This window comes from Myiozetetes cayanensis, unplaced genomic scaffold, assembly GCF_022539395.1.
Source record: "Myiozetetes cayanensis isolate MyiCay16 unplaced genomic scaffold, myiCay2020 scf7, whole genome shotgun sequence".
In the NCBI taxonomy this organism is placed as follows: domain Eukaryota; kingdom Metazoa; phylum Chordata; class Aves; order Passeriformes; family Tyrannidae; genus Myiozetetes; species Myiozetetes cayanensis.
In genome coordinates, this window is record NW_026087964.1 from 44,237,209 (window position 1) to 44,262,140 (window position 24,932).

Consider the following 24,932-nt stretch of genomic DNA (forward strand, 5'->3'; position numbering starts at 1 on the left):
TTGTCTGTCCCTTTGCCTCATGATACAGGCACCTTTGTGCTACTGACCTGGAAGATCTGTCTCACATCTTCAGCCTGTAGCCCCAGGCTCTTGCCTCCCTTTCTAATAGTAACCCACAGACCAAGTAGAGCCTTTTATAAGTTCTCCAGAAACCTATAAAGGGGGAAAGAGCTGGCAACTTTCGTTAGGGAAACACAGAATTGTATTCGGTAGAGATAGTACTTAGTCCCTGAAGTCTGAAAATGTAGGAAGGTGGGAGACAACTGTGAGAAGCAGAAATGCCAGAAAAATGTGGAGGATTTGGCAGCCCTCTTTTTATGTCTACTGTGTTACCCTGCAGAATAGAATTGAAGACAAACCTATGAATGTGCTAACGTTGAAGTTACTGGATGCAAGTCTGCTACTGAATTACTTTGGGGAATTTTATTCTTTTAGTCTCAAGGTTAATTTTTTTGTCATTGTTCTGCTCTATTTAGTTTCTCTTCAAATAATAGAAATGAAAATTTACAGTGCTCCAGAACAACTCCAAACCTCTGTCTTTCAAAATGCTTGTTTGATATTACTCTCCTTTGGCTAAAATCTTACCAGATATAATTCAGTGCTGTCAGATTGCCATTGCTTTGTGTCACCAGCCCAGGAACCAGACTATAGTCACGAACCTTTGGGAAAATCAGTCAGAAAAACTCTGGTAGGAAACTAGTTAATACCAGTCTAATGCAGTTAATCAGATATCTTGAGAGTACATACCTCTGTAACCCCTTTGTAACTCTATCACCTGGCTACCTAATTCTTTCAATCACTGTTATGCTGCAAAGAGGGGAAAATTCAAAGTCCTTTGAATTCAAAAAGTTAACAAAAGTTATCAGCAGGTGTCAAAACAGAATGATGGAGATAATACTACTGTGTCCCTCCTTGTCTAAAACTTCTTACTCTGAAGCTGCTCTCTGTGTTCAGGTCATGCATGCAGTCAAATCTTCTCGTCTGCCACTGCTGATACAAATCTGTATACTGGGGGAATACAATTTACCATCATTGTAAATAATGCTAAACAAAACTGTTAAAAGTGATCTAAAATTTATCTGTTCTAATTAGTGTAATGTAACTACTGACTTCATCAAACTGACTGAACTCACAAAAAATAGTTTCAGTAATAAGAAGCAAAATGAAATGTTACCTGCTGTAAATATATAGATTATCTGGCTCAGGAAGAAGGAAGTCAAACGGAACACAGACCTGAGCTACAAACTCAATCAAACTGGTCTTTTTTTCTTGAACTGGAACTGAAATCAAACCATTACTTTGAAGTCTTGGCTGTATATGATCCAGAAATTAATAGCTTCTTGCCTGCCTTCCTGCAAAGTTATCTCTAGCTACTGCTCTCAAATCCTGATGTCCTCCCATGCCAGCTTGTGCAGCCTGTTTCCCTGTTGGCAGTTGCATGGCAGCACTGTATTGCAGTCTTTTCCCCTGCTCTACTCGAAAGGGCCACTCCCGGGCAGGTGGGGCTCGTTAGCCCTTAAAGGCAACCCACCTACGTCCTAAGGACCTCGCTGCCACCGTCCAAGCTCGCTTGGCCCCGGCAGATGAACCTTAGGATTAAAGGGTGGGCTCAGTTCCGCGCACACTGTGTCTCACCTAAAAAATCCAATGCGCAGGCTGGAAGGTGGAAAGACCTTCCCCGGATCTTCGCTCACGAAGACTGGCCATTATATTACTCGAAATGTCATCCTGCACTGGTGGGAATGTCATCATGCACTACTCGAGCTGTCATCCTTCACTGCTCTTGGTTGCTTTGGAGCTCCATGCATGGATCATGCCTCTGGCATTAGGGACTCCCACTGCAGTGTTGTGAGGTGGGGGGTTTGCACCTCCCTCATGGCGTGGGGCTGCAGGGTCCCTCCTGTGTGGCCTCTGCTTGTGACCTGGCTCAAGTGGCTGTACGTGTGTATGCGTATCTCCATACCTGGTCATGTGCACTGCTGTCTGTCTGCACTGAGCACTGTAAGCTCAGACTTTTGGGGGATTTAAGGGGCAGAAGCATGCAGAGCAGACATCTCTCCTGATGCCCAGGGGCAGCCAGGACAGGACTGCAGACTGCGGGTACAGCCCATCAGACTCTCTTTGCCTTCCCTCGCCCATGCCCAGGTTGACAATGGGCTGCTCTGCACACTGCTGCTGAAAAGGTTGCAGAGAGGAGATGAGAATGCAGTCCATCCTTACACCGACAGCCTGCTTCTATCTTATAACCCATAAATATTATCTAAACAGCTAGGCGGTTTGATACCAGCAGACTAGTTAACAAATACTTACTGATGTCTAGACAAGCTAAACTCCAATCATATGATCAAATGTGGTGATTCTGCCCCTTCCCTGACTGTGTAATTCAAGCCCAGAGAAGTGAAAATGAATGCTTTTTTTTTCTGTATTATGAGATGAATAAGGGCTCTGTGGTTTTCAGAATCTGGTTGTGATACCTTTCTTGAGAGTGTTTGTCATTCTTTTTTGGGGGCCCAGAAAGAACCAGAACCTCCTGGTGCAAAATCATAGTCCATCGATATTTGTGAATGTAATTATAGATTTTGTGGAGAAAATTCTGTGCTTGAATAGATGCCCATCCAGTTAGGCTACCATTAATGCTGTACATAAATTAAGTCTTAGTCAGTGTAATACTGTGCTGTGTGGGAAGGAATCCCAGGCTGAATCTATTTTTGACCTCTCATGGTTGATTTACAATGAGTTATAACAGCAGAGTTCAAATGTTTGGTGATTATTGCTGAGCTGGACTACTATCAGGCAGTTTTAATAATAAAACTTGCAATTTGAATAGTATCACTGCAGTTCCTTAACAAAACCCTGCCTGACCTTTCAGCAAGTGCACTGGATTTCCTGAACTGGCACACACAGGCAGGGCTTTTTGCTGCAGGGCAATGCTACCCAGCATGGTCACTGCTGCTTAATGGGACTATTGACCTCTCCTTGCTGGTTCTCTGCTTTTCACGAGGCTCATCATGTTGTGTTGCAGTGCTCATGATCTTTAAGGGTCTTCTTGGAGGGAACAATGTGTAACTAAATTGCCAGGTAGCAAGGATCCTGCAGGAAACAAAAATTTATATGAAAAAGATAAATGATGCACAAAATGTGATCAGGTGATTCAAGTATCAGCCATGTGGGACTTGCAGAAGTGTGTCTGGGCTCTGCAATATCTATTCCATTCCTCACAGAAGTTCAGTCATTTGAAACTGGGGAAGAATGGAAGCCAAATTTGGGTGTTGTTTTTCAGAACTTCCCCAGGGTCACCTATGCCTGCACCTGGCCCTGACTCTATGTGTAGGCATGTAGATTCATACAGACATGATAAGCTCAGCTGGGAATGCAGGAATGTCTTCAAAAGAGTTTCCTTTCAAGGAAATGCATAAGTCCTTAGCAGTGATGTGATTCTGCTGTGTACCTAAACTAATTCAACCCTTGACAGGTGTTTTTTGGTTTTGTTTTGCAGGAAGAAGTCGTTCCTGTTTTCAGCTCTGTATGCTGCCTTTATATTTGGTGGTCGGCACCTGATGAACAAACGAGCAAAATTTGAACTGAGGAAACCGCTAGTGCTCTGGTCTCTCAGCCTCGCCGTCTTCAGGTAGGCACTTCTTCACACCAACTGCCTTTGACATCACTCCACGAAGGGGCTTTGGGGTTCCTCACGTACAGCAGCACTGCTGGTGTGACAACAGGCTCACCCAGAAATGGCATTTCTTTAGCTCTGCTGTTCAGGGTTGTATCCTGTTCCACTCCTCACCATTGAAATGGTTACCCCTTGACTTGCCAGATCATACAGCGTTTGAAGAGGAGAGAAATCAATAACCCTGGAAGAACAAAGGTGAAAATAAAGGAGTATATAAGAAAAAACGCTTATCGTTGCAATAAATTTACCATGCAAGCTACAAGTGGAAATACACACATTAAGATGTTAGTCTTGTTCTCACTAGTGGTATTACATTTTTATGCGTATATATACGGAATATTTAGTCAAGACTCTGATCTCCATTACAGTAAACCTGAAGTCACTGCTTTGATGACAGGTAAATTAGACCACTGTAATTGAAATCAGAATCTAGCTTCTGGTTATTCCATCACAAATTGCTTGTGAGTGCAGCAAAAAGGTGGCTCCACAGGGAAAGGCTATTTTTTAGTGGTGTACATCTCTCTGGCTATGTGTCACCCACTCTGGCTGTGATACCATATCACTGTGTATGGGCAATGTCAGGTTCAGATTCTTGATGGTTTTTGAAGTCTTGATGGTTTTTGAACTTGAATTCCATTTTAGCTGCTTAATATGCTAATTTTTAATGAGTTTGAAGATAAATGAATGAACAAAAAAAGGCTTATAAAAATAACCCGTGCAAACAAGTGAACTTTTGGTACAATTTACTAGTAACATTACACAAATGACCCAAGGATTATCCTCCATTTCAGTGCCTATTGGGACTGTAAGTTATAGCTCACTCAGCATAGAAACCATTTACAAACCATTATCAAACACTGATACCTGTGTCTTTTTCTAATTTCAGTGTAATAATTACTGAATGTATTAATTCACAAGTACATAAAACAGGTTTGCTTACTGAGCAGCTTTGAATGGTGCGTGATTTTTCACAGGATGGGAATAGTTTGAGCTGAGAGGTTTTACAGAGTGAAATAAAGCAGGAATGGAGAAGTTTGGCTTTTTTCATGGCTTTTCCTTTTTGTCTCCACAATTATATCACCTTGAGACTTCCCAAAACTCTGACAGGGGAAAATAAATTTTATTTCTAACAGCTAGGACATGCTAATAGAAGAGCTTCATTTTTGCTTGGTTTTAGTTGTTCCTCAACACCTTAAAAATATCTCAGAGCAGAAAAAATATTTAGCAATATAGATAAGTTTGAGAGCAAGTTCTAACACTGTGAAAATTTGTAATTTTCATCTGGTTGCAGATGCTGTACTTCTGGCTGCGTTTAACATCATGTTGCGTTAAGGTCCTGTAAGCAATTGTCGTCCTTTGTTCCAGTAATGGCTGAATTTCAGCAGCTGTTGAATTGGTTCCTAGATAGCATTTCATTTAGGGGATCAGTTTGTGAAGTGGTTTGTAGCCAGCAGGATCCCAAAATGCACATTCTGATTGCACTTTCTTATTGCCTACAGTAGAAACTATCTGGCTTACACTGGCTTTGTAGTTTAACTCCCAGTCTGGGAGGGGTGAAGCATGATTTCAGAACTGTCCTTTGCGTAAGATGTGCAGAGCAAATTTAAAAATCATGTTATTTTGAAGTGAGTCTGTGGCTGACATTTGCATGTTGAGGTTTTTAAAACGATTTCACTAGTTAATTTCATCCCAAAATCACAAGTGATCAATGCAGTGATCAAGGAATAGCATGAATTTACACTACACTGTCTAGATGGACTTTGAAATCAACATATTCATTACTTTCTAATTGTAGTTTCCCATCATAATCATATGAAATAGCTAACTCATGGCCAGCATGAGCTGCTGAGTGATGCTGTGTGATATAAAAACTGTGGACTTCATGTTTTAAAGCTACAAGTTACCAGGATGAATCTACCATAGAGACCACCACTTCAGTGCAGGCACTGAAGTTGAGCTCTACTTGAGCAGATGAGAAGCATTGACCAGAAGGGCACAGTTAGGAAGGATTCAACACTGCAGGGTTTGCTTCCTCCATCAGCTTAAATAGCACAATTCAGGGACAAATGTTCCCCAAGCACTGCAGAACTTGCCCTTTCCTCTGTGTCAGGAAATGAGACAGCAGGGTGGAAAGGGGAGAGCTGAATATGAGTGTGAGATGTTTGGCCTACACAGATGCACTGTGCATTTAACATGCTGGATTTGCTAGTGGGCATCAGTTGATTACAAAAATGTTATGACTGTGTTTTGCTCTTCTGAGGCGCTGAGTAGTATGAAGAGGAGTGAAATAGGGAAGGGGGAAGAACAACTCTAAATGCTTGCAGTAAGACAGAGGCTTTGCAGCTTCCATAGCAACATGCAGTGCCATTCAAACCCCCTTGACTTTTTGCCTGGAAAACAGAGGAAATGCCAAAGAAATCATTAAAACCTGAGATGAAGACTTCTTGTAAGTGTTCACTGGAAGATCCATTACCTGGTGCTTCAGCACCACTGTGCTTTCTAGGACCGTTTGTCACTCCCAGCCTTACAGACTCTCTTAGCAAGAAGCACTTTGAATGCTGTAAACTTTCCAGGTAACTTGGATCTGTTTTTTTCTGGCTCCTTGCATAACTAGGTGTTTCATTTATATATGCTTGGCTTGAAAGACATTCCTGCTTCCTCCAAAGGTCAATTCAGATAACTTTAGATGCCAGCGTTCCACCTGTAGACTTACTATGGATACAGGAAAATGCTCCTTAACTCTAAAACTACTTCCTCTTTGGCTTTCTGGGATGCTAAAATAATAAGATTTTTACAATATGTTGCAGAAATTCTAAGTAATTTATTTATCTGCTGTAAGTGGTTGTACTGAGGAAGGAAAAACCTGCCTGGAGAGCCCTCAGTATTCTGCCTCAAGGTCAGTGTGAGGCTTTTTTCTGGACTACTTGTTTATCTCCCTTCTAGCACTCCTACCATTTTACCTGCTTCAAGTGTCCTCAGAAATAGTAACACTTAGCAGAGGCTGAAAAGATGTGTTTTGGTCTTGAAAAAAAAGAGGAAATTGCCTGCCAGGCAATCACATGGTCCTTCTTCAGAATGTATCCTGTGTGCTTTGCTCTTGCCAAGATCATTTAAATGTGGTAGCAGCTACAGTAGGAAACTTGCCACGCTTATAAATAAACAAAACAACTACACCACCCTGCTGAGCTTGCTGAGCATTCAGAAGCCTGGTCAAGAGTGAGTTTTGTGTCAACACTGGCAACCAGCAGGATTTCTGAGGGAAAAAAAAAAGCAGCTTTATTTCCCTTTGAAAGTGTTGACTAGTTTTGAACATTTTTTCTCTCAAATAGGTTACCACTTCTCAGTGAAAAATTCTGTAGGAGCAATGACAGTAAATTTTGGTTTTCACTTGGAAATCACTGTGAAAACATGGTCTTCTGGAAATCTTTTGCTGAGAAATTAGTTTGAGATATTTTTCTTGGGTTGTGGGGTTGGTTTGGTTTTTTAGTCCCTACCAGGTTTGTTGAGTTGCTTCAGGCATTGAAGATTTGTAGTCTGAAACGTTTCCAGTCTTTTGTTTTGTTGTTTCATTTTTTTTTCTACACTTAAATTATGTGATTTTGCCCAGCCTGGTTATGTACTGAGGTCGTGGGGGAGCAGTCCTGTGCTACTCTGTGTCATTGGGAACCCACTGTTAGAAAGTTGACACAAAAGGTCTCCCTTCAGTCCCATAACATCTCAAGGAAACCATTGCTCATTCACCTATATAATCAAAATGATGGTCAGCCCTGTATTTCTGAATATTTCCTGGGGTTAAAAATCTGCAATCAAACCTGAATTGCCAGTTTTATATTCATGACATTTTGAACATGAAGTTAAGGCCATTCATTGGATGTTTTACTTGGAGTATATCAAAAGTGTCATGCTGGCATCTGTATAAATCAGCAAAGCGGAGGCCAGGATTCATGGAAGGATACAAAATTATTCATGTTTTCATTACATCTTAGATGGATTTTTATAATTCCTTTTATAGGCCATGGAGTCTGTGTATGGGTAGCATCTCTATCAAGGAGCGTAAAAGTGTTTGATTGTCTCATCATCACACGAGACCAGCAGCATGGCAGCATTTTCATGTGCTCTCCATCCTTAAGGGGCTGACAACAGAAGTTTCAGGGTCAAGGCACTAACTAATAATAGTAAAAGGTTGTTTTCCTTAGGGAGTACTGTCATATCAGTAGGGGAGGCAAAGAAGCTAAAACATCTAATGTGATGCAATCATTTGTAGGCAGAGGCTAAGCCTGACCGTGGCTGGTGGGTGCAGTGAGAGGAGGAATATCTCTTCATCGAGCCAAACTACACCACCGTAAAGCAATTGTCATCACCTGAGATCGCTTAGATTCTAATTCAAACCCAGCTATGCTTTGTAGCAGTGGTGGAAATGAGTTGGTATCAATACAGAGTTTCCAAATGTCTTTCTTCCTGGTGAACACTTTCTCTCAAAGTTGTAGAAATTATTATCAAATGTAGCTAAAAGGTCACTAGAAGCCTGCCACAAAGCTAAACAGAGCCTCAAAAGCAAAGTATTCCAACAGCAATAGGTCTTATATTTGAAAGTCAAAACCAAACAGGCTCACTAAAAGAAGGTGACTCACTTTGCTTTTATGGGACTGCTGTTAACTGTTTCGTTACTGGAAGCACAGCAGCATGCTGTAAAGGTTTTGCCTTGTTCCACAGAAGGCTCCTGACAAGGCAGCCTAACAGATGTGTTTGTGTGAGGAATTCAGTTCTGAGCTGAATTGAATGGAAAAGACTACACGTATGTGTAAAGAAACTATTTCAGTTGCTTGGATTTGTGACTCTGAAATACATTCTAGTTATCATGTTTATAACTAGGAAAAGTGATGAAAGATGACTGAGATTTATGTCCTGTTGCAAGAGCTGCTATTGACAGATACTTGCCATGGAGATTAAACACAACTTAATTTCATATGTTGCTGAGCAACTCATCAAAATCTTAAAATACTCTGAAATTTCATAAGGTCCCGACAGAACATTCAAAGATAAAATTAATTACTGAAAAGAGGAATGTTTACCAAATAACATTAAAATTAATAAGCAGCATTTCAGGTGAATTAATAATCTTCTCGCTTATAAATTTAAAAGCAATTTAACTCCAAGTGAAACATTCCCTGTATTTGTGAAGCATTAATGTGTATCCTCAGTAGAACATTTCTCAGAACCCAAATCAGTAAAAGGCCTAGTGTATACATACTTATCAATTTATTTCTATAGGACCACGTTCATCTTTATATGCTTACCTGATTTTCTTACATAACAGATAAAGAAACATCCTTTTAATTACCGTTTTGGAGCAGAAGTTGAAAGTTGGGTGAACAGAAGGAATTTAGAGTGCTTGGAGAGAAGGCAAAAATCCCTTGTATGAGATTTAACAGTTGAAGGAGAAAAGTTTCTTTTTCATAAACTGAACTGTAATCCCAATAGGAGAACAAACAGTGCTATGCAGAGTGAATTCAAACAGTGCAAAGCAAGTGCTAGCTGGCATTAAAATATAGAGGTGATAAAAATATAAAGACTAAAATAAATAAAAATATATAGAAAAGACCAATAAAGTACTGTCAATAAGATACATCTCCAGTATCTACCTTATTTATTCTAACTATCCCTGTATCCAGAATTGTAACTGATGTCATATGACAAAATGCTGTGCCTATTCTCTTCTAAAATCTCACTCCTTCATTATCCCTTCTCTTATTGCTGTGGACTCTGTTATGTCCATCAAAGTAATTTTGAATGTAAACTGGTTTTACCTAATCAGGCCTGACTAAAAGTAAACCAAGGAGTCACTGTGAGACCTGCTGATTCCAGTTTACTGAGACCTTCCTGATTCCAGGAGATATGGATAGGACTGGCTAAAAATTATTATTAAAATCTCTTTTTTCGGTGCTAAGCTGGGCTTCCTTTCTTTAAAACTTTCTTTTCTCTGACTTAGCTTGCTTATTTTTATTGTTGGAAAATGAACATCTTAGCAAAGTGAATTTAGCACATTATTTGGAAAGCAGTTGTGCTCATTTTGCCTCTGTTCCTTCCCCTCTCTCACACTCATTGGGTGTGTTGACGCTCAGTGTGTCACCTTGAATTACACCTTTCTCCTGAGATCAGCCTGTCCCAGCCTGCAGGAGCCCTTACTGGCCACCACTTAGCACAAATGGTACTCAAAACAGAGCCCTGGGAGTGAGATTTGTCTCTCAATTTTAAATGGGAAGCAGACTGAAAAGTGTATTTGAGAAATACAGAACATCTGTCTGATGGCTTAAGAATGGAACTGCATTGGAGATAAAGTAGTTAATTCAAAAGAAAACAAACCTCCCTACTGTTTCCCTGTGGCAGCACTTCTGCATTTTACTCAGCCTCAATACTGGCTTCATGAGCATGGTAAAAGAACCTCCTCCGTGCAGAAATCCCTGGGGAACTGAAACCTCTGTGTATTTTTCTTCTGAGTAAGTCCCCAACAGCTTGTGCTTGTTGGAGACAGTGGGAATAAAACACTGAGAGGTGTTAACTTGCATGACCTATCAAATCCAACACTTCATGTGTGGACGAGCTGTTAATAAACACTGCCAAACCCAACACTGCTTGTGTGCAGGGCTCGGATGCATACGGGTGTCGAGCTGTGGTTTAGCAGAGTCACTGTTTTCTGACAAGTTTAACTACTTCTAAACAAATGTGTGTCCTCATGCCCGTACCATTCAGCATCTTCCTTAGGTTGCTGAATAAAAAAACTGTGTTTATTATTTACCAACTGTAGGCAGGTCCCTGAGATCTGAACCTCTCTAGGTGCTCGCAGGAGTACTGCCCTGGGGAGTGAAAAAGGTCAGCAGCTCCAGGCCTGCAGTTGGTATTAAATTTATGGATCTGAGCAGCTCATTACAGCTGTATTATAGCTGTTAGCTTCTTCAAACCTTCTTTATTCTGTCAAATGCTAGTCTTTCCTGTAACTTAGATTTTGCTTACTTTGTTATCTGCCAGTTTTACGGCTTTACTGATGGCTGGCTCCATTGGTTAGCTTGATTCTCTGCTAAATCTTTTACTTTATTACTGTTTGGCTTTATTTGCGTAGGATAATTTCAAACTCCTGAATACATACATTTCAGTGCAATACATGACAGTTACTCTGCCAAGTTGATACATTTGATCCCATAAGTGTCTTTAATTTATCCTGCAGAACTAGATAATGCCACTTTTTTCGGATTATCATTTAAATCTCTGCAATACTACACTTATTCTAAAATTGCCTTGAGATAATGTTGTATGCTGAGAATAATTTCAGTAGCGACACAGGAACAAGTGCAAATGCCCCTGAAGCATTCATTAAGGATTGCTTAAGAGGTACACTGTGCTTATGAATCCTCATGGGCTACTTTGGAAATCCTCAGATAGATTCCTTAATTCATTTGAGATTTTGCACCACATGCAAGGCTTAAGTTGAAAATTGGGTTTTTTTCCTTTTTAGTAATTTAACCACAGTCCAGACTTGCTGAAATAAATGTCTAAGAACTAGAAAATGTTTCGTGACAGAAAACCATCTCACCAGGTATACAGCCTGGTAAGGTTTCCAGGGAATTTCAGCTACAACAAAAGTCCAAATATTATTTAGTGATGGAATAGTGACTTATTGCTCAAGAAGTAACAGCTTTCATTAAGAAACTGTTCCTGCAAGTTCCTAACCTCTACATACCAGATAATCAGGGAGCAGTGTCAGGTAGCAGCACACTGAGGATGGCAGGACCAGATGATAGGTGATTACTATTGATTAGCTTGTAAGTGATTCTTGGGAAGTGAGAGGAGATGCAGGAATACATGGGTAGAGCTGAAAAATTGTTTTTCATTCACTTAATATAACAGTTATATGTTTTTCAGTAGCGTATGATTACAGGGATGCCCCTGTAAGCAGCTTATGCTATTCTCTCATGTTCCTAGGATAATGATTGAGTGCAGCTGCCCTTCAGCCTGACCATTGCTCCTTGCTTATCTCTAGCAAAACCCAACGGGCCTTGTGTAGCTACCAAGTACTCTGTAAGACTCTCCATGCGAGTATAACTCCCTTTATCTTCACCAATTATCTTCTCCTCTGTTATACAGACTCCTGGTTGGGATCTGGCCCTGGCATTTGTTTTTCTGCTCTGCTTTGTAAGCACTGCGGGTTCTTCCACCAGCTCACAAAAACTTCGCTTTATTGATTTTTTTTTTTTTTTTGGTACTCTGCTCTCAGGATTGTCTTAATATAGCTATTTGCAATCATAGGGAAGGCAGGTCTAGGGGATCAAATTGCCTTTCCTGGAGAGGGAATTCAGACTCCGTGAGAAGGGACTGGAAGGCGGTAGCTGGGGTAGATTGATTTTTATCCACACATATAAATAAGCCTTACAAGTAGTAGTTGCAGCAGTTGGCAGAATTTGTTGAGCTTGCCACTTTAGCAAGGGAGTATCAGATGGATTTTCCTCTGCTGTGGTGTTAATGTGATTAAAATCTCCAGATGACAGTGTCCATTGATTGGGGGCCCTGCGGAGATGTCACTGTTTGGGTATGCTCACTGAGGTCCCTGGGGAGAGAAGGAAAGAAGTGTAGTTTTCTGTCCACTTTTGTCAATAAAACAGACAAAGAAATGGTTTGGGGAGCCAAGTGAGCTATGACTAAGAAATCTGCCAGTGAGAGGGAACGGCTGAAGGGAGTCAACCCACATGGAAGGATTTATTGCTGAGGAGAGAAAAAAAAGGCTGATGCAAGGCACACAGTATCTGCCCTCACTCAGAAACCACAGAGCAAGCTGTCACTTTAATGGACCTCATTACCCCCAAAAATTTATCGCATAGGATACTAAACACCACCCAGGCATGTATGCATGTGCTTATGGGTATACAAACCTGCACAAATGATATATTATTTCTTAGAGCCATGTAAAATATTTGCACGATTTTTAAATCACTCTGAGCTGGCCTGACATCAAGTTTTGGTCCCAACTGAAAACTCAAATTATTTGCATTGAAAAAGTTGCTAGAAAGGCATCTGGGTCAGATACATTAGAGGTCTGAAAAGTAAGGCTTGTGTGCTTGGTTCAGTGATGGGAGTCTTTTTTAGACATGGAAGGGGAATTCTCTCAAATTTTACTTTGGGATTTTGATAGGACTGAGCCCAAACCTCAAAGTATACATGAATTTATGCAAAGAAAAGTCTTCTGCGAAAAAGAGTGATTAAAAACTGCCAAGATCAGCAAGAGTTCTGCTCACATTCATGGTACTGAGAGCCAGAGCACCCCATTATAAAACACATCCAGTACTGCTAACAATCAGATTTTAGGATAAGCAAGCACCACACTGAAAAAAACATATTATTGCTCATCTTCCTCTTTTCTTACCTTTTTTTTTGACAATGCTGTGGCTTGGACTCCACCTTGAATGAGTGTCCTCCACCTTCAAAGAGGGCAAAGGACTGTGGGGGTGAGCTGCAATATCCATCTGTTCTCCTTCCCAGTTAGGAGATGGGCAGGGCAGGAGGCTGAGGAGCAGCTGGGCAGCAAGGCATCAGAAGAATGGGGCTTGTTAAATTCTTGGTGTTCTCATACCCTTGCAGAGATGGTAACTATTTGCGTTAAGTGTGTTCTGAAGGAACTGAGTTCTATTACTCAGAGCAGTGGATTATAGAGACAGAATTTGTAGTAAACATAATGGTACTTAATACAGCATTGGTATGGTTCCTGCTGCATTCTCGACTGCAGCATAAGTGTATTTCCAAGCTTTTGAGTCAGTCCTGGGATTTTCTGTCACTCTGTAAAAGAACCATGTTTGAAACAAGATCCAGCAGAGACACAAACCACTATCTTAAATGCCTTGTCAATGTCTTCCCAGAGCAGAGCAGCTGCATGGTGCCACATTTTGAACTCTCTGGTGCCAAGGCTGGCTGGAAAAGTTCCGTCCTTCTGCGATCTTCGTTTTTCCCACTGTGACTAAGAGCAATGAAATCATGTTATAAAAAAAAAGTGCAGTTGGACAGCATGGCCATGCAACCAGCCAGAGCAGCACAGCTGGGCAGGCAGCAGGGCAGCAGAGGCAGCACCCTGCCTCCAGGGTGACTGGTGGAGTAGCTCCAGTGCAAGAGGGCCAGCAGAGCTCACTGTGGGATGCATGGGTACAGGAGCTCAGAGCAGAGAAGTGCCACACAGGGTCCCCACTGCTAGTTATCACATACACCTCCTCAAAGGAAGTGAACATTTTCAAATAATGCATTCCCTCTCCTTTCTCAGCTGGAGAGGTAAAATTTTAAGTGGGAACAAAGGCATTAGTCATTACAAGCTTTAAGAGAGTTTGGGAAGTTAAACACATTTCCTAGTCTAAAACATTTGTGAAAATTGTGCTCTTAATTCCAATGGCTTAGTCATTATAAAAATTATAGATACCTTGCAGCCTTTCAGACACATGGGCTGAAGAGGATGTGTTCTTTTTAAAGAATAAGATTAACTAAGTGCTCTTAAATGACTGGTAATTTTTGAAAACCTGCTTTTAAAGGTGTTCAGTTACCATAGGAAAAAAGTATATTGTGAGACCAAGGTGCTTTTCCCATAATTTTTTCTTGTTCCTGCCCATTGCAAGAGAATAAATAATGGTCCCAAATAAGTCCGTATAAATACTAGACTGGGGAGGACACAGGGAGTTCCTGTGCTTTCTATTATCTGCTAGCAACTGAATTGTAGTAACTGAGCACATGATTGTCTAAACACAGTTAACAAAGGGTAAAATATGACAGTACAAACCTCCTTCTCTGCTTTTGCAGTTTTACACTAAAATTGCTAAATCTAGAATGAGCATGTAAATAGTTACTTTAGTTTATCAGCACCAGAGAAGACTCAGTAACATATTTTCACATCTGTGGCCCAACTTAGTTTTCTTAAAGGAAAAAATGAGAAAATTATAGCCAGTATGATTTTTTTTCCCAGTGAAATGCAAACAATAGGAGCAGAAAGAAGTTCAGCTTAGCTTCTCAGCAGTGTTATGATAGTACTAAATCCCTACAGAAACAAGCATTGCAGTCCTCTGCAAGACTGACTTTGAAATAGTTAGATTTTTTTCATTTTACAGTGAGAATTTAGGGTTCTGGTTTTGTCCATGATTGACTAACTGGTTATGTCTTCAGCCTGTTCCTTCAAAGACTTGGGTGGATAGAAGCCTTTCAAAATGAATTTCCCGCAGAATCAATTGCTACTGAATAGTATTAAAAGTGCATTTTTGTAGTTTTATCAACTGTAGGCATTAGAAAAAGAGAAGAGGAGTTTTTCAGAGTTTTGGCATTGAATTTTCCACCTCACTAGCATGGCTTTTGTACCTGTTCATGTCCCAAGGAGTTAGGCACCCCCCCATCATGGATTCTGATCTGTGCCTGATTTTCTTCTGGAGTCCACTGGTGCGAGTAAGGAGATCGTCAAGGAGCATTAATGCAAGCAATTACAACACTTAGAACAACTGCAAAAATTCCACAAGGGAGAAAATACAAATATTTTCTCCTGTAGTTTAGGTCAGTTGCTGTGGTCTGATCCTATGCAAACTCAAGAGGTGTGACAGTGGAGGAGAGATACAAGCAGGGACGCTCTTAAAACTCACTCCGAAGTTTCACATTCTCTGTGGCTTTTGTCCAGCTTTATCAGGCCAAATCCACACTGGTATTTGCCTAACACATCAAGGGAAAAGAGAGGGAAAGAAAGAGTCTGACTGAGTCTTAGGGCTGGTCTTCTGGTTAGGTCAAAAAGTTCTCGAGCTCTTAGTGTTTCTAGGACAGCACAGGTTTGTAAACTTGTACTGTATGTCTCTGCCTATCAACCTGGATTTTTAGGTTTTGAAAGTGTGCTGCCAAAATATCAAAGGTGCAGACAATGAAATGTGTTGTTAAGAAGTGTACCAACAGCTTTTATGCCTATAAACTATTTATCTTGAAAGATATGGGTGTACCTTAGGTAATTAAAATGGAGGGTCTGGGACTTGAAGGTTCAGAAAGCAACTTTAAAAAGTGAAAAGAAAATCTGCAGTAGGTCAAAGAACTATTCCTCCTGAAGAAAATTCCTCCTACTGGATCGTGTTTACTATTAATTCAGTAATACTGTTTTCACTGATAACAGAGTGAGGGCAGACCTCTTTCTGCTTACATCAAACAGACCTCATGGGTAGGGCACTGAACCACAGCTCATGATGTTGTGCATCGTTTCTCATCACAACTCAGACACAGGTTTTTGACAGGACAATTAAATTTCAGTTTACCTCGCCTCTCTGTCTTTGAAATGGGTCTTATGCTTAACCACCTTATGAGGCTGTCACATGAGTAAAGGCCCTTAGATTCTGTGAGGTATTCACAAATACAATGCTAAGGTCCTTGGAGATGTCAACACAGAAGTCTGAAGGAAGTTAGGTCTGAACCTGAAGAGACCCCATCTTATAAGCAGCTTTGTACTTAGCAGTTCTTCACACAGGAACATCTGACCTAAAGCAGTTGCTGGCCTGAATGTTATTGAGACGTTGCTAACTCTGGGACAGCCCAAGCTGGAGGTGGTAGGTCACTTTGCTGTTGGAAAGCAGAGGAGACCAAAATTTTGGTGTGACAACAAGAAGGTCTGCTATGAGGAGAGAATGGAGATGACCTTTTAATCTTAAATGGATTCAATGAGGAGACAGAGTCTTCTGGGGAGGTCCCTGAATTGGTTCTGGGAGGTAAAACAGAGAAGTGCTTTACAAGTGTTTTATAACAACAGTCTTTCTGCATGAAGAGGTCTCCTTTTCGTTGCTTGAAAGCACTTCAGAAATGTTGAAAGATGATGAAATAACAGCCTAATTACATTAATTTTCTTTGCCATGTCTTATGAAAATAACAGTTGGGTTGAGTTCATCAGCTCTAATTTGAACAAGTGTCTCTAGGATTTCAAGGTACCTCACTGTTAAAAAGTCCTTTCTTTAAATGCTTATATGATAATTTAAAAATATTACATTTAGATTTAAGAGGGACCAAATCTATAGTCAGTACTATTCTTTTTCAGACTTCATCACTTACATGAATACTGTATTGCTGTGTATCCTTCACTCACCAAGGGACTGCTTAATTTAATTTGGAAAATGAAACCCTCTTCCACAAACCTAGCAAAATATTCTTAATAACCAGGTGCAGACTTACAAAGCTGGTTCTTCTAGTCAGTTATTAATGCAAATGAATATTTCATATAGGCTGTCCCTGTGTCACATTGACCATTTAGGATGCTGGGTGCCAGATCCTTTCCCAGGTTGCTTTTCTGTGAGATTAGAGCACATGTCATATTGCATGACGAGTAGCCACAGGTCTCATTAACTCTGTGAAATCAAAATAAGAGCCATTAATTTAATTTAGATCCCTGAACAACAGCCAAATGATAGCTTTCAGTCATTATCCACATTTCATTTATACTTAATGATTGGCTTCATAGTGTATGGTTTCTCACCATACAGTGCAAATATCATGATTTAGCAATCAAAGATTAGCCTAAAGCAACTTTATAGTTTCTACACCTATCTAAGTACAAGAAGATGCAGGATTTTATGGTAATTCATGGAACTTACATAACTTCAATCTTATTGAATATTATCAAGGAAAACTAAGACAGGAGTCACATCTGAGATAACATTTAAGTAGTCTGACAACCTTCTTAGTAAAACTATATATAAAGATTTTCATAGGCTTAATTGATTCCTCCTTTCTTTCAGAAAATTTATTCCATCTGGAAAATCCAACTTTTTTTTTAATACTGCATCCTCATGTATTGCACATTACCCAGTGAAGGTGGTGCTGCTCCTCCCCTCCACCTGCAGAGCTGGTTAAGTGTGGATGAAAGTGTACCTCATTGGAAAAAATCACAAGAAGAGTTAAGAGGTGATTCATAAAAAAAAAAAAAAGAAAGAAGGAGTGGAACAGCTGCAATGAAATCTAGCCAGTCCACAAACTCCTCCCAGAGCGCCTTGGGTATCAGAAAGCCGATCAAAACAGTTGCAAATTCTGGTGGGTTGCATTGCTCCTTTGCTACAATCCTGCTCATGTCAGACCCCCAGAAAGTGGGGCCCAGAGGATCCACATTCACTGCCTGTGATACCCTGTAAACATGTGCCTGTGGAGGTGCAAGTTTAAGGAAACTTGATTAACCAGGAAACGTATTTATCATTCACCCATTGCTTCAGTGTTCTGGAAGGCTGGTGTGTGACCAGGTTTCACCAGTCCTCTCCATGTGGTGGAAGGAGTGCTGTCTCTGTCAGGCAGACTCTTAAGGAGGCTACTCTCACAGTTTTAATTCGCTTCCCAGCCTCAAAACAGTCTGACATGTCTACCCACAAAAGATTTTGGAACAATAGGCTTTGAATAAGGCACCCAAGCACCAGTAAAAGGTAGGAGGCTGTTGGTCCATAATTCTGGTCTGCACAAACCAGACCCTAATATCCTTTTCTCATTTGATACCACCCAGATAAACACTTTAACTTGGACATTCCCTTCTGGTTTGGCTCAGCTTTAAAAAGAAACTACCCTCTCTATAGCCATAACCTGGGAGAACTGGAAAAAAATGCAGTTTCATTACTTTTTTACAGATAATGAGGGCAGACTCCCATAAACCTTCTGTTTAGATGCTAAAGTTTTGTTTGACTGTCTTCTCTTTTTTTCCCTAAAGGTTAGCAGTTTCCCAGAGTACTCTGCTCCTGAATCAACCACAAAATGTAAGGACAGATTCTAGATTAGGAGCAGGCCAATGGTTCTTCCATCTTTCCCACTGGTTTAATAATCACTACAGCAATAGAAATGCAGCAAGTACACTGTGATCTGACTACCTCACCTGTCTACACAGATATTAGGTTATATGTCTTCCTATAATACAGCTGTACATATATATATATATATATATATATATATGTATGTGTGTGTGTATTCATATGTATTTAGTGTGTGGTCACCATACAAATGCATGTTCCCAGAACTCCTGCTCTGTTTGCTAGGTAGGATCTATTCTCCTGTGCTTCCTCTCTGGAATGGGCCACTTCCCAACATTGGTCTGCCAGCTTTATCTGAAGTCACCTAGGAGAAAATAATACTGTGGCAAGCATGGAAAAAAACATTCTCTCTGCTGGTTTGAAAGGCGAGTGGCCCCTCGAATGCCTGCATCTTCCAGAGGTGCCTCGGTATCTGCTGAGTCAGCCAAAAACTATCATTCCTTCTCATGTGGCCAAAGCAGGGTTTTATGGGCGACAGATAGAAATCCCCTACAAACAGCTTAATTTGCAGCAAGAAAATACATCAATTTCTTAAGAAATTGTCGTGGTTTTGCCCAGCCAGCCAGCCCCTGGGGCTGAGGATGGTTTTGTCCAGGTGGATTTCCGGACAAGAAGCCAATTAAAACTCTTAGTGACGCCTTTGCTAATTACATATTTAAGAAAACGGAAGAGAAGGTTTGTGGCGTAGTTGAAAATTAGGAGCGGTAGCCATGTAGGAGAGGCAGCAAGCCCCAGGGGGGGCCAGGCCCTCTCCTCCCCCGGCTTGGGCTGGGGGCAGGTGTAGCACTGAAGCCCCCTTTCTCTCATGTAAGAGAGTGAAGAAAAATAAAACTTTAAAGAACTAACTGCTTGGACAGAAACCACTGCAAAAGAATTCCGGCAAAGAGATAACGAAGTGTCCAAGGTCGAAGCTGGCAGCTGCAGGAGAGAGAAGGAAAGTTTGAAGGAGGGGGGGCTGCTTCTTCCCCCTTTCACTCTCTCCCTTCAGCAGGGAAAAGACTGAAAAATAATCTCTGCCACCTGCAGAAGTTTGTTGGGGTGAAAAGACCCCCATATTGCTCATGGAGGAGCTTACACTGGAATAAGTTGATGAATGAGGAAGCCAAGACTTCATGAAAAGAACTGAGATAAGGCAGAGTCCTGTTGAAGATTTATGACCCTGAAGGGATGAGCCTTACGCCGGAGCGAAAGACGACTCGGGTAGGCTTGGGATCCGAGTGAGGGATCCATGCTGCTACTGAAGATTTGTGACCTTGAGAGAGAGCCTTACGCCGGAGCAAACAGCTTGGGTAAGATGTTGGGATCCGAGTGAAGGATCCATGCTAGACCCATGTTGGAGAGGTCTATCAAGGACTGTTCTCCCGTGGGGAGGGACCTCCATAGGGAAACAGGGATGGACTCATAAGCCATTATCCCCTGTAACCCCATGGAAGAAGATCCATGGTAGGCAAGTGTCCCCTTGCAAGCCCATGGAAGGAAAAACCTTCAGGACCTGGGTAACCCCCAGCCTGTGGTCTTAGCCCAGGAGGGGAGTAGGCCCAGCCCTGGAGATTGACACAGAGCAAGAGAGAGTTGAAGGAGTTCCAGCTGCGACGAGGGTGCTGCAGAGTTATTGAAGAGACCTGGAGCTCCAAGAAATGGAGAAAGGAACTGCTTTTCCTCCTTGGACTGATATAAAGGGGGCAAAACTATTTTGTGTAAATACATAGTACTTTTACTTAAGTAAAATTGTTGTAGATATAGTTTTTTTAATTTTAACTTGTTAATAATAAATATTCATACTATTTTCCCCAAATCCAGTCTCTTTTGTCGGCATAAACCTTCTCTCAACTAATAGTAATTGTGTGTGGGGGGGTGAAAGCAAATTGACCCAGAGCAAAACCACAACAGAAATCAGTCACCTAGCCCTGTCCCTGCTATGTTATCTGTGTGCTGCACATCGCTGATGGGCTGGTAGTCTGGGACCAGTTAAGAGTGATTGGAGAGAAGCTCAACTGTACCAGGCAGAGAGGAAAAACTCTATATATTACTTCCAGAGAATTGCAAAACAAACCTACCACTGGTGTTGAAAAATTGCTTTGTTACAAGCTTATTTTTAGGAATGAGTTGAAAAGAACAGCAAGGAAATGGCTGAAGGATGTGAGATGTTCTTTCCCATGGAGATGCACCCACCTTAGTACATGCTGCTTGGTAATACCAGAAGTTTCTGAGTTTCTTTGCTCATGGGAGTTTCTTTATGGATTTGACAACTGTCTTGTTGGGAAGTTCAGTGATGTTTGATGAAGCTGCATTTCTTCTCAAGAAACTTTGTTCTGAGAGTTGTTTCTCTTACATGTGCTTCCTCCCTGCATTTCCTCAGTATCAGTTCATATTTTACATGTTTTCTGTTTCTTGGCTAAGCACAGAAATATTCTGCTGCCCCTTTTTACAGTAACTTCTGTCGTAGGTGTGCTCTTGGACTACCCTGCCGCTTGGGCCTGTCAGACCAAGGGATTGCTGTGCTTCCCGTGCTCCTGTGCCTCAGCATTAGCAGCACAACTCATTCCTCTTTTCTGAGGACTGGGAGTTTTAGATCAGAAGGGCACAGAAAGGTCATTTTGTTACGTTAGGAGACCAGCTCTTCAGCAGCAGAAGGGAAACTTGGTATGACCACCAAAACACTGATGCTGAACAGAACAGGAAGTTTAAGCATGGTTTGATTTGTCAGGAAGGAAGGTGTAGGAAGGTCCACATTCTTCGCCTGCTGCCCTTTAGAAGTTTCTTTTCAGTTCAAAGTGCTTTCTCTGTAAATATTTCACATGCTAAAATGAAAAAAAGAAGAGTCAACAAAAACTGAAGAACCCGCTTCCTTATTGCCATTCCGGTATAAGCAGGATGCAGTCAGAGGGCTCTGACTTGCATGTGTGGTCATCTCAGCTGCTCAGTGTGGCTTTAACAGAGGAGGACCATGTTTTTGCCACCTCCTTGTGCTCCCAGGGCACAGACTCACCTGCTGGGATTCCTGTGAGTCACCATGTAAGTAGGCTGAGGCAGAATTAAGATTTCTTCTCTTCTGTAGCTGGGCCCCAGGCTGGGAGCTGGAGCCGGACCTGTGGGAGCTCTGACTGGGTGCATGGCCAGCTCGCTGCTGGACTAGCCTAGCACGCCCAAGGCAGAGGATAGTCAGACACCTCAGAGACTAGTTAAACCAGCTGGGTGCCAGTGGTTTGGGCCTGAACAAACCTGTGGAACAGTTGAACAGCCTGTGGACCTGGGTTAGGAGGGCGCTGCTTGAAGTCCTTACCAGCCCTTAATTTTGTGCAGCACTGCTGGTTCTTGCTGTCTACAGCCTCCCTGCTGCTCTCCGCTGGTGCTGGGTACAGGATGGCATGCTTCTGAATAAATACTCCACTTCTGATCTCTAGCTTGTAGCTAACATATTTTTCATTCACCATAGCTATAGTCAAGAGTTTTATCCCCTTCAGTGCCATCTTTCTGCGTATACAGATTGCATGGTTTATTTAGTTGATTTAAGTTCTTTTAAAAGATGCAAACCAGAGCAGAGACTTTCCACTCTGTGATTAGCCTTTAGGACATGTTACTGTATTCTGTGCTGAACTTTTAAATTTGTTTTATGTGGAAGTCACATTCTCTGCACAGTTCTGCAGTGTTGATCCTGGACTGGGATGTCCAGAGGTGTCAGGAGCCAAGTGCAGAGATGGGTCTGCATAGAAAGCAGCTCTAGCAAAAATGCGCAGTGATCTCCTCTGTGAGGAGGAGCTGAGCCTGCTACAACGGCAGCTGGGGTTGGACTGAAGTCTTGAGCTACCTGCTGCCCTCTTGGGCTTTTGAGAAACAGGTATTTCATTCCTTCCTGGCAATTAGGATGGAGACAGCAGAAAGCAGCAATAGGCTTCAGCCACTAAAGCCTGCACTGTCTTCCTATCAGCCACTCCCCAGCCCTCAGTTTCCCTCCTTAATGCTGTGCCTAACCCATGCATGGAATGTGTTTTGAGGCCCTCTGTATTGGGTTTCTATGAAACTGCTAAAAGCTCCCTCCATGAATGCCAGCCAGCTCCAAGACATACCCAGGGCTGGCCAAGGCCAACCTATCAGCAATGGTGATAGCACCTCTAGGATAACATATTTAAGAACCACAAAAGTTACTGCTCAAGAGCAATTGCAGATGGAGAGAGGAGTGAGAATATGTGGGAGAAACAGCCCTGCAGACACCAAGGTCAATGCAGGAGGGGGAGGAGGTGCTCCACGTGCTGGAGCGGAGATTACCCTGTAGCCCGTGGTGAGGCAGCTGTGCCCCTGCAGCCCATGGAGGTCCATAGTGGAGCAGAAATCCACCTGTAGCCCTTGGAAGACCCCAGCAGAGCAGGTGGAAGCCCAAAGGAGGCTGTAACCCTGTAGGAAGCCTGTGCTGGAGCAAACTCCTGGCCAGACCTGTAGACCTATGGAGAGAGGAGCCCACACTGGAGCAGGTTTGCTGTCAGGAAACCTTACACCACAAGGGAACCACACTGGAGCAGCCTGTTCCTGAAGGACTGCACCCCATGGAAGGGACCCACACTGGAGCAGTTCATGAAGAGCTGCAGCTCTCAGGAAGGACTCAGCGTTGGAGAAGTTTGTGGAGGATTGTCACCTGTGGGAAGGATCCCACACTGGAACAGGGGAAGTGGCAGCACATCTCATATCAGGAAGAAGCAGCAGTGACAACGCATGATGAACTGACCACAACCTCTGTTCCTCATCCCCTCCTCCCTGAGCCTCTGAGGAGAGTAGGTAGAGAATTCAGGAGTAAAGTTACAGGTAGGAAGAAGGCGGGGGAGAGCAGGGGCAGGGGTGTTTTTAAGGTTTAGTTTTTGTTTCTTGTTACCCTACTGATCTGACTGATAATAAAATCATTTCCCCAAGTCAACTCTCTTTTGCCCGTGATGGTAACTGGTGAGTGATCCCTCCCTGCCCTTATCCTGACCCAGGAGCCTTTTGATGTATTTTCTCTCCCCTGTCCATGGGAGAGACTGATAGAGCATCTTTGGTGGGCACCTGGCATGCAGTCAGAGTCAAACCACCAACCCTTGTTTGAAAACAAGTTTGAGAGGGAAAAGTATTAGTTTTTATTTTACTCATGGATATATTTTGATCATACTATGGACAGTAAAATATCAATTGGGCATTTGTTAATCCACAAGAGAAGTCACTGCCCGAAGGGAGGACAATGTAGGACATTTTGAATATGAATAGATGAGAAAGCAGCATTAGCTTGTGCAGTTTGTTTCTGATCGGTCTCTCTAGTAGCAAAAGACTGTAATTGTACAGTAATTCACTACTACCTTATTTCTAAAATCCCTGCAGATGATTCCCACCAGACAGACTGCTTTGGTAAGCAGTTCATTTCAATGCCTCACAAAAGCTACAGCAGAGAGCAGGGCGAGGACAGAATGAAGCAGAAGTGATTTACTGAGCAAGCAATGTCATCACTCTGCTGCACATCATGTCTTTGCAAGATAGAAATTTGTTGGTCGATCTTACCTTACAGAACAAACAAGATTAAGTGACAGAGACACAAAAAGCAGTCCTGGCTCTCTGGGTCCAAGACACGTTTGCAGTTGTGCATTAGACCTTTTTCTGTCTCTGGTGGTGCGCACTTGTTGTCAAGGTAGTGTTTGGGCATGTAGCACATCTCATATCTGCTACCTGCTCATGGTGTCTATTTAGGTAATTAAATCAGTAACTTCTAGTTTGCTATCCTGCTTACTCATAAAGCCTTCCCTTGTGAGTTACGCGAAAAGGTAACTTCGTTTCTACTGATGAAAAATTCAGATTACTCTGACTAACACTGTGTAGAACAGTAACTGGAGTCACTTCTAGAGTCATAGAACTAGAGGAAGCCACCATCCTCTGGAATTATAGAAAAGTAATGTGTGTGAATGAATGTGTGTGTGCAAGTGCACTCCAAGGAGAACTCCGCAGTTCTTACTAAACAGAAAGACAGGAAGAACTGCATCAATATAATCTCAAGGACAGCAAAGGGAGACTGTAATCCCCACCGGGTACAGACTCTTTGGCTCTGTTATCAGTCCAGATTAGATCTCTGGGTGTCCATACTCAATCACAGTTAGAGCAATGTTTACCTGTTGCTTGAACAAGCGCTCTTCTCATCTGGGTTTGTGTTCAAGGCACAGAATTCTCTTTGGTTTTAAAACTTTATTAATAAATTATTTTTTAATAAAGCATTGTAGCTTCTTTACAAGAAAAGGCATATTGCTTGCAGCTATTTGATTTCATAATTTAAAGTTTCCTTTTTTGCCCCATTTTAATGTCACCAATGAGGTATTTGCTAATGGGAGAACCAACATATCATTAGATATTCTGTCTGATCTTCCTCCACCCAGTTTTGCCACCACTCAAAACATAGGAGCAAGCCGCAGCATGCCCTGGTTAGCCTGAGGAGTTCA

General features: G+C 41.9%; 1 protein-coding gene across 1 annotated transcript in view; it reads left to right on the top strand.

The window, feature by feature from the left end:
• The window catches only part of ELOVL6 (ELOVL fatty acid elongase 6), a 78,150-nt gene that overhangs the window by 46,348 nt on the left and 6,870 nt on the right, over window positions 1–24,932 (top strand). Inside the window, exon 2 of the mRNA XM_050337651.1 lies at window positions 3,497–3,628. Coding sequence (XP_050193608.1) covers window positions 3,497–3,628 — 132 coding nt within the window. The remainder of the gene's footprint in view (window positions 1–3,496; window positions 3,629–24,932) is intronic.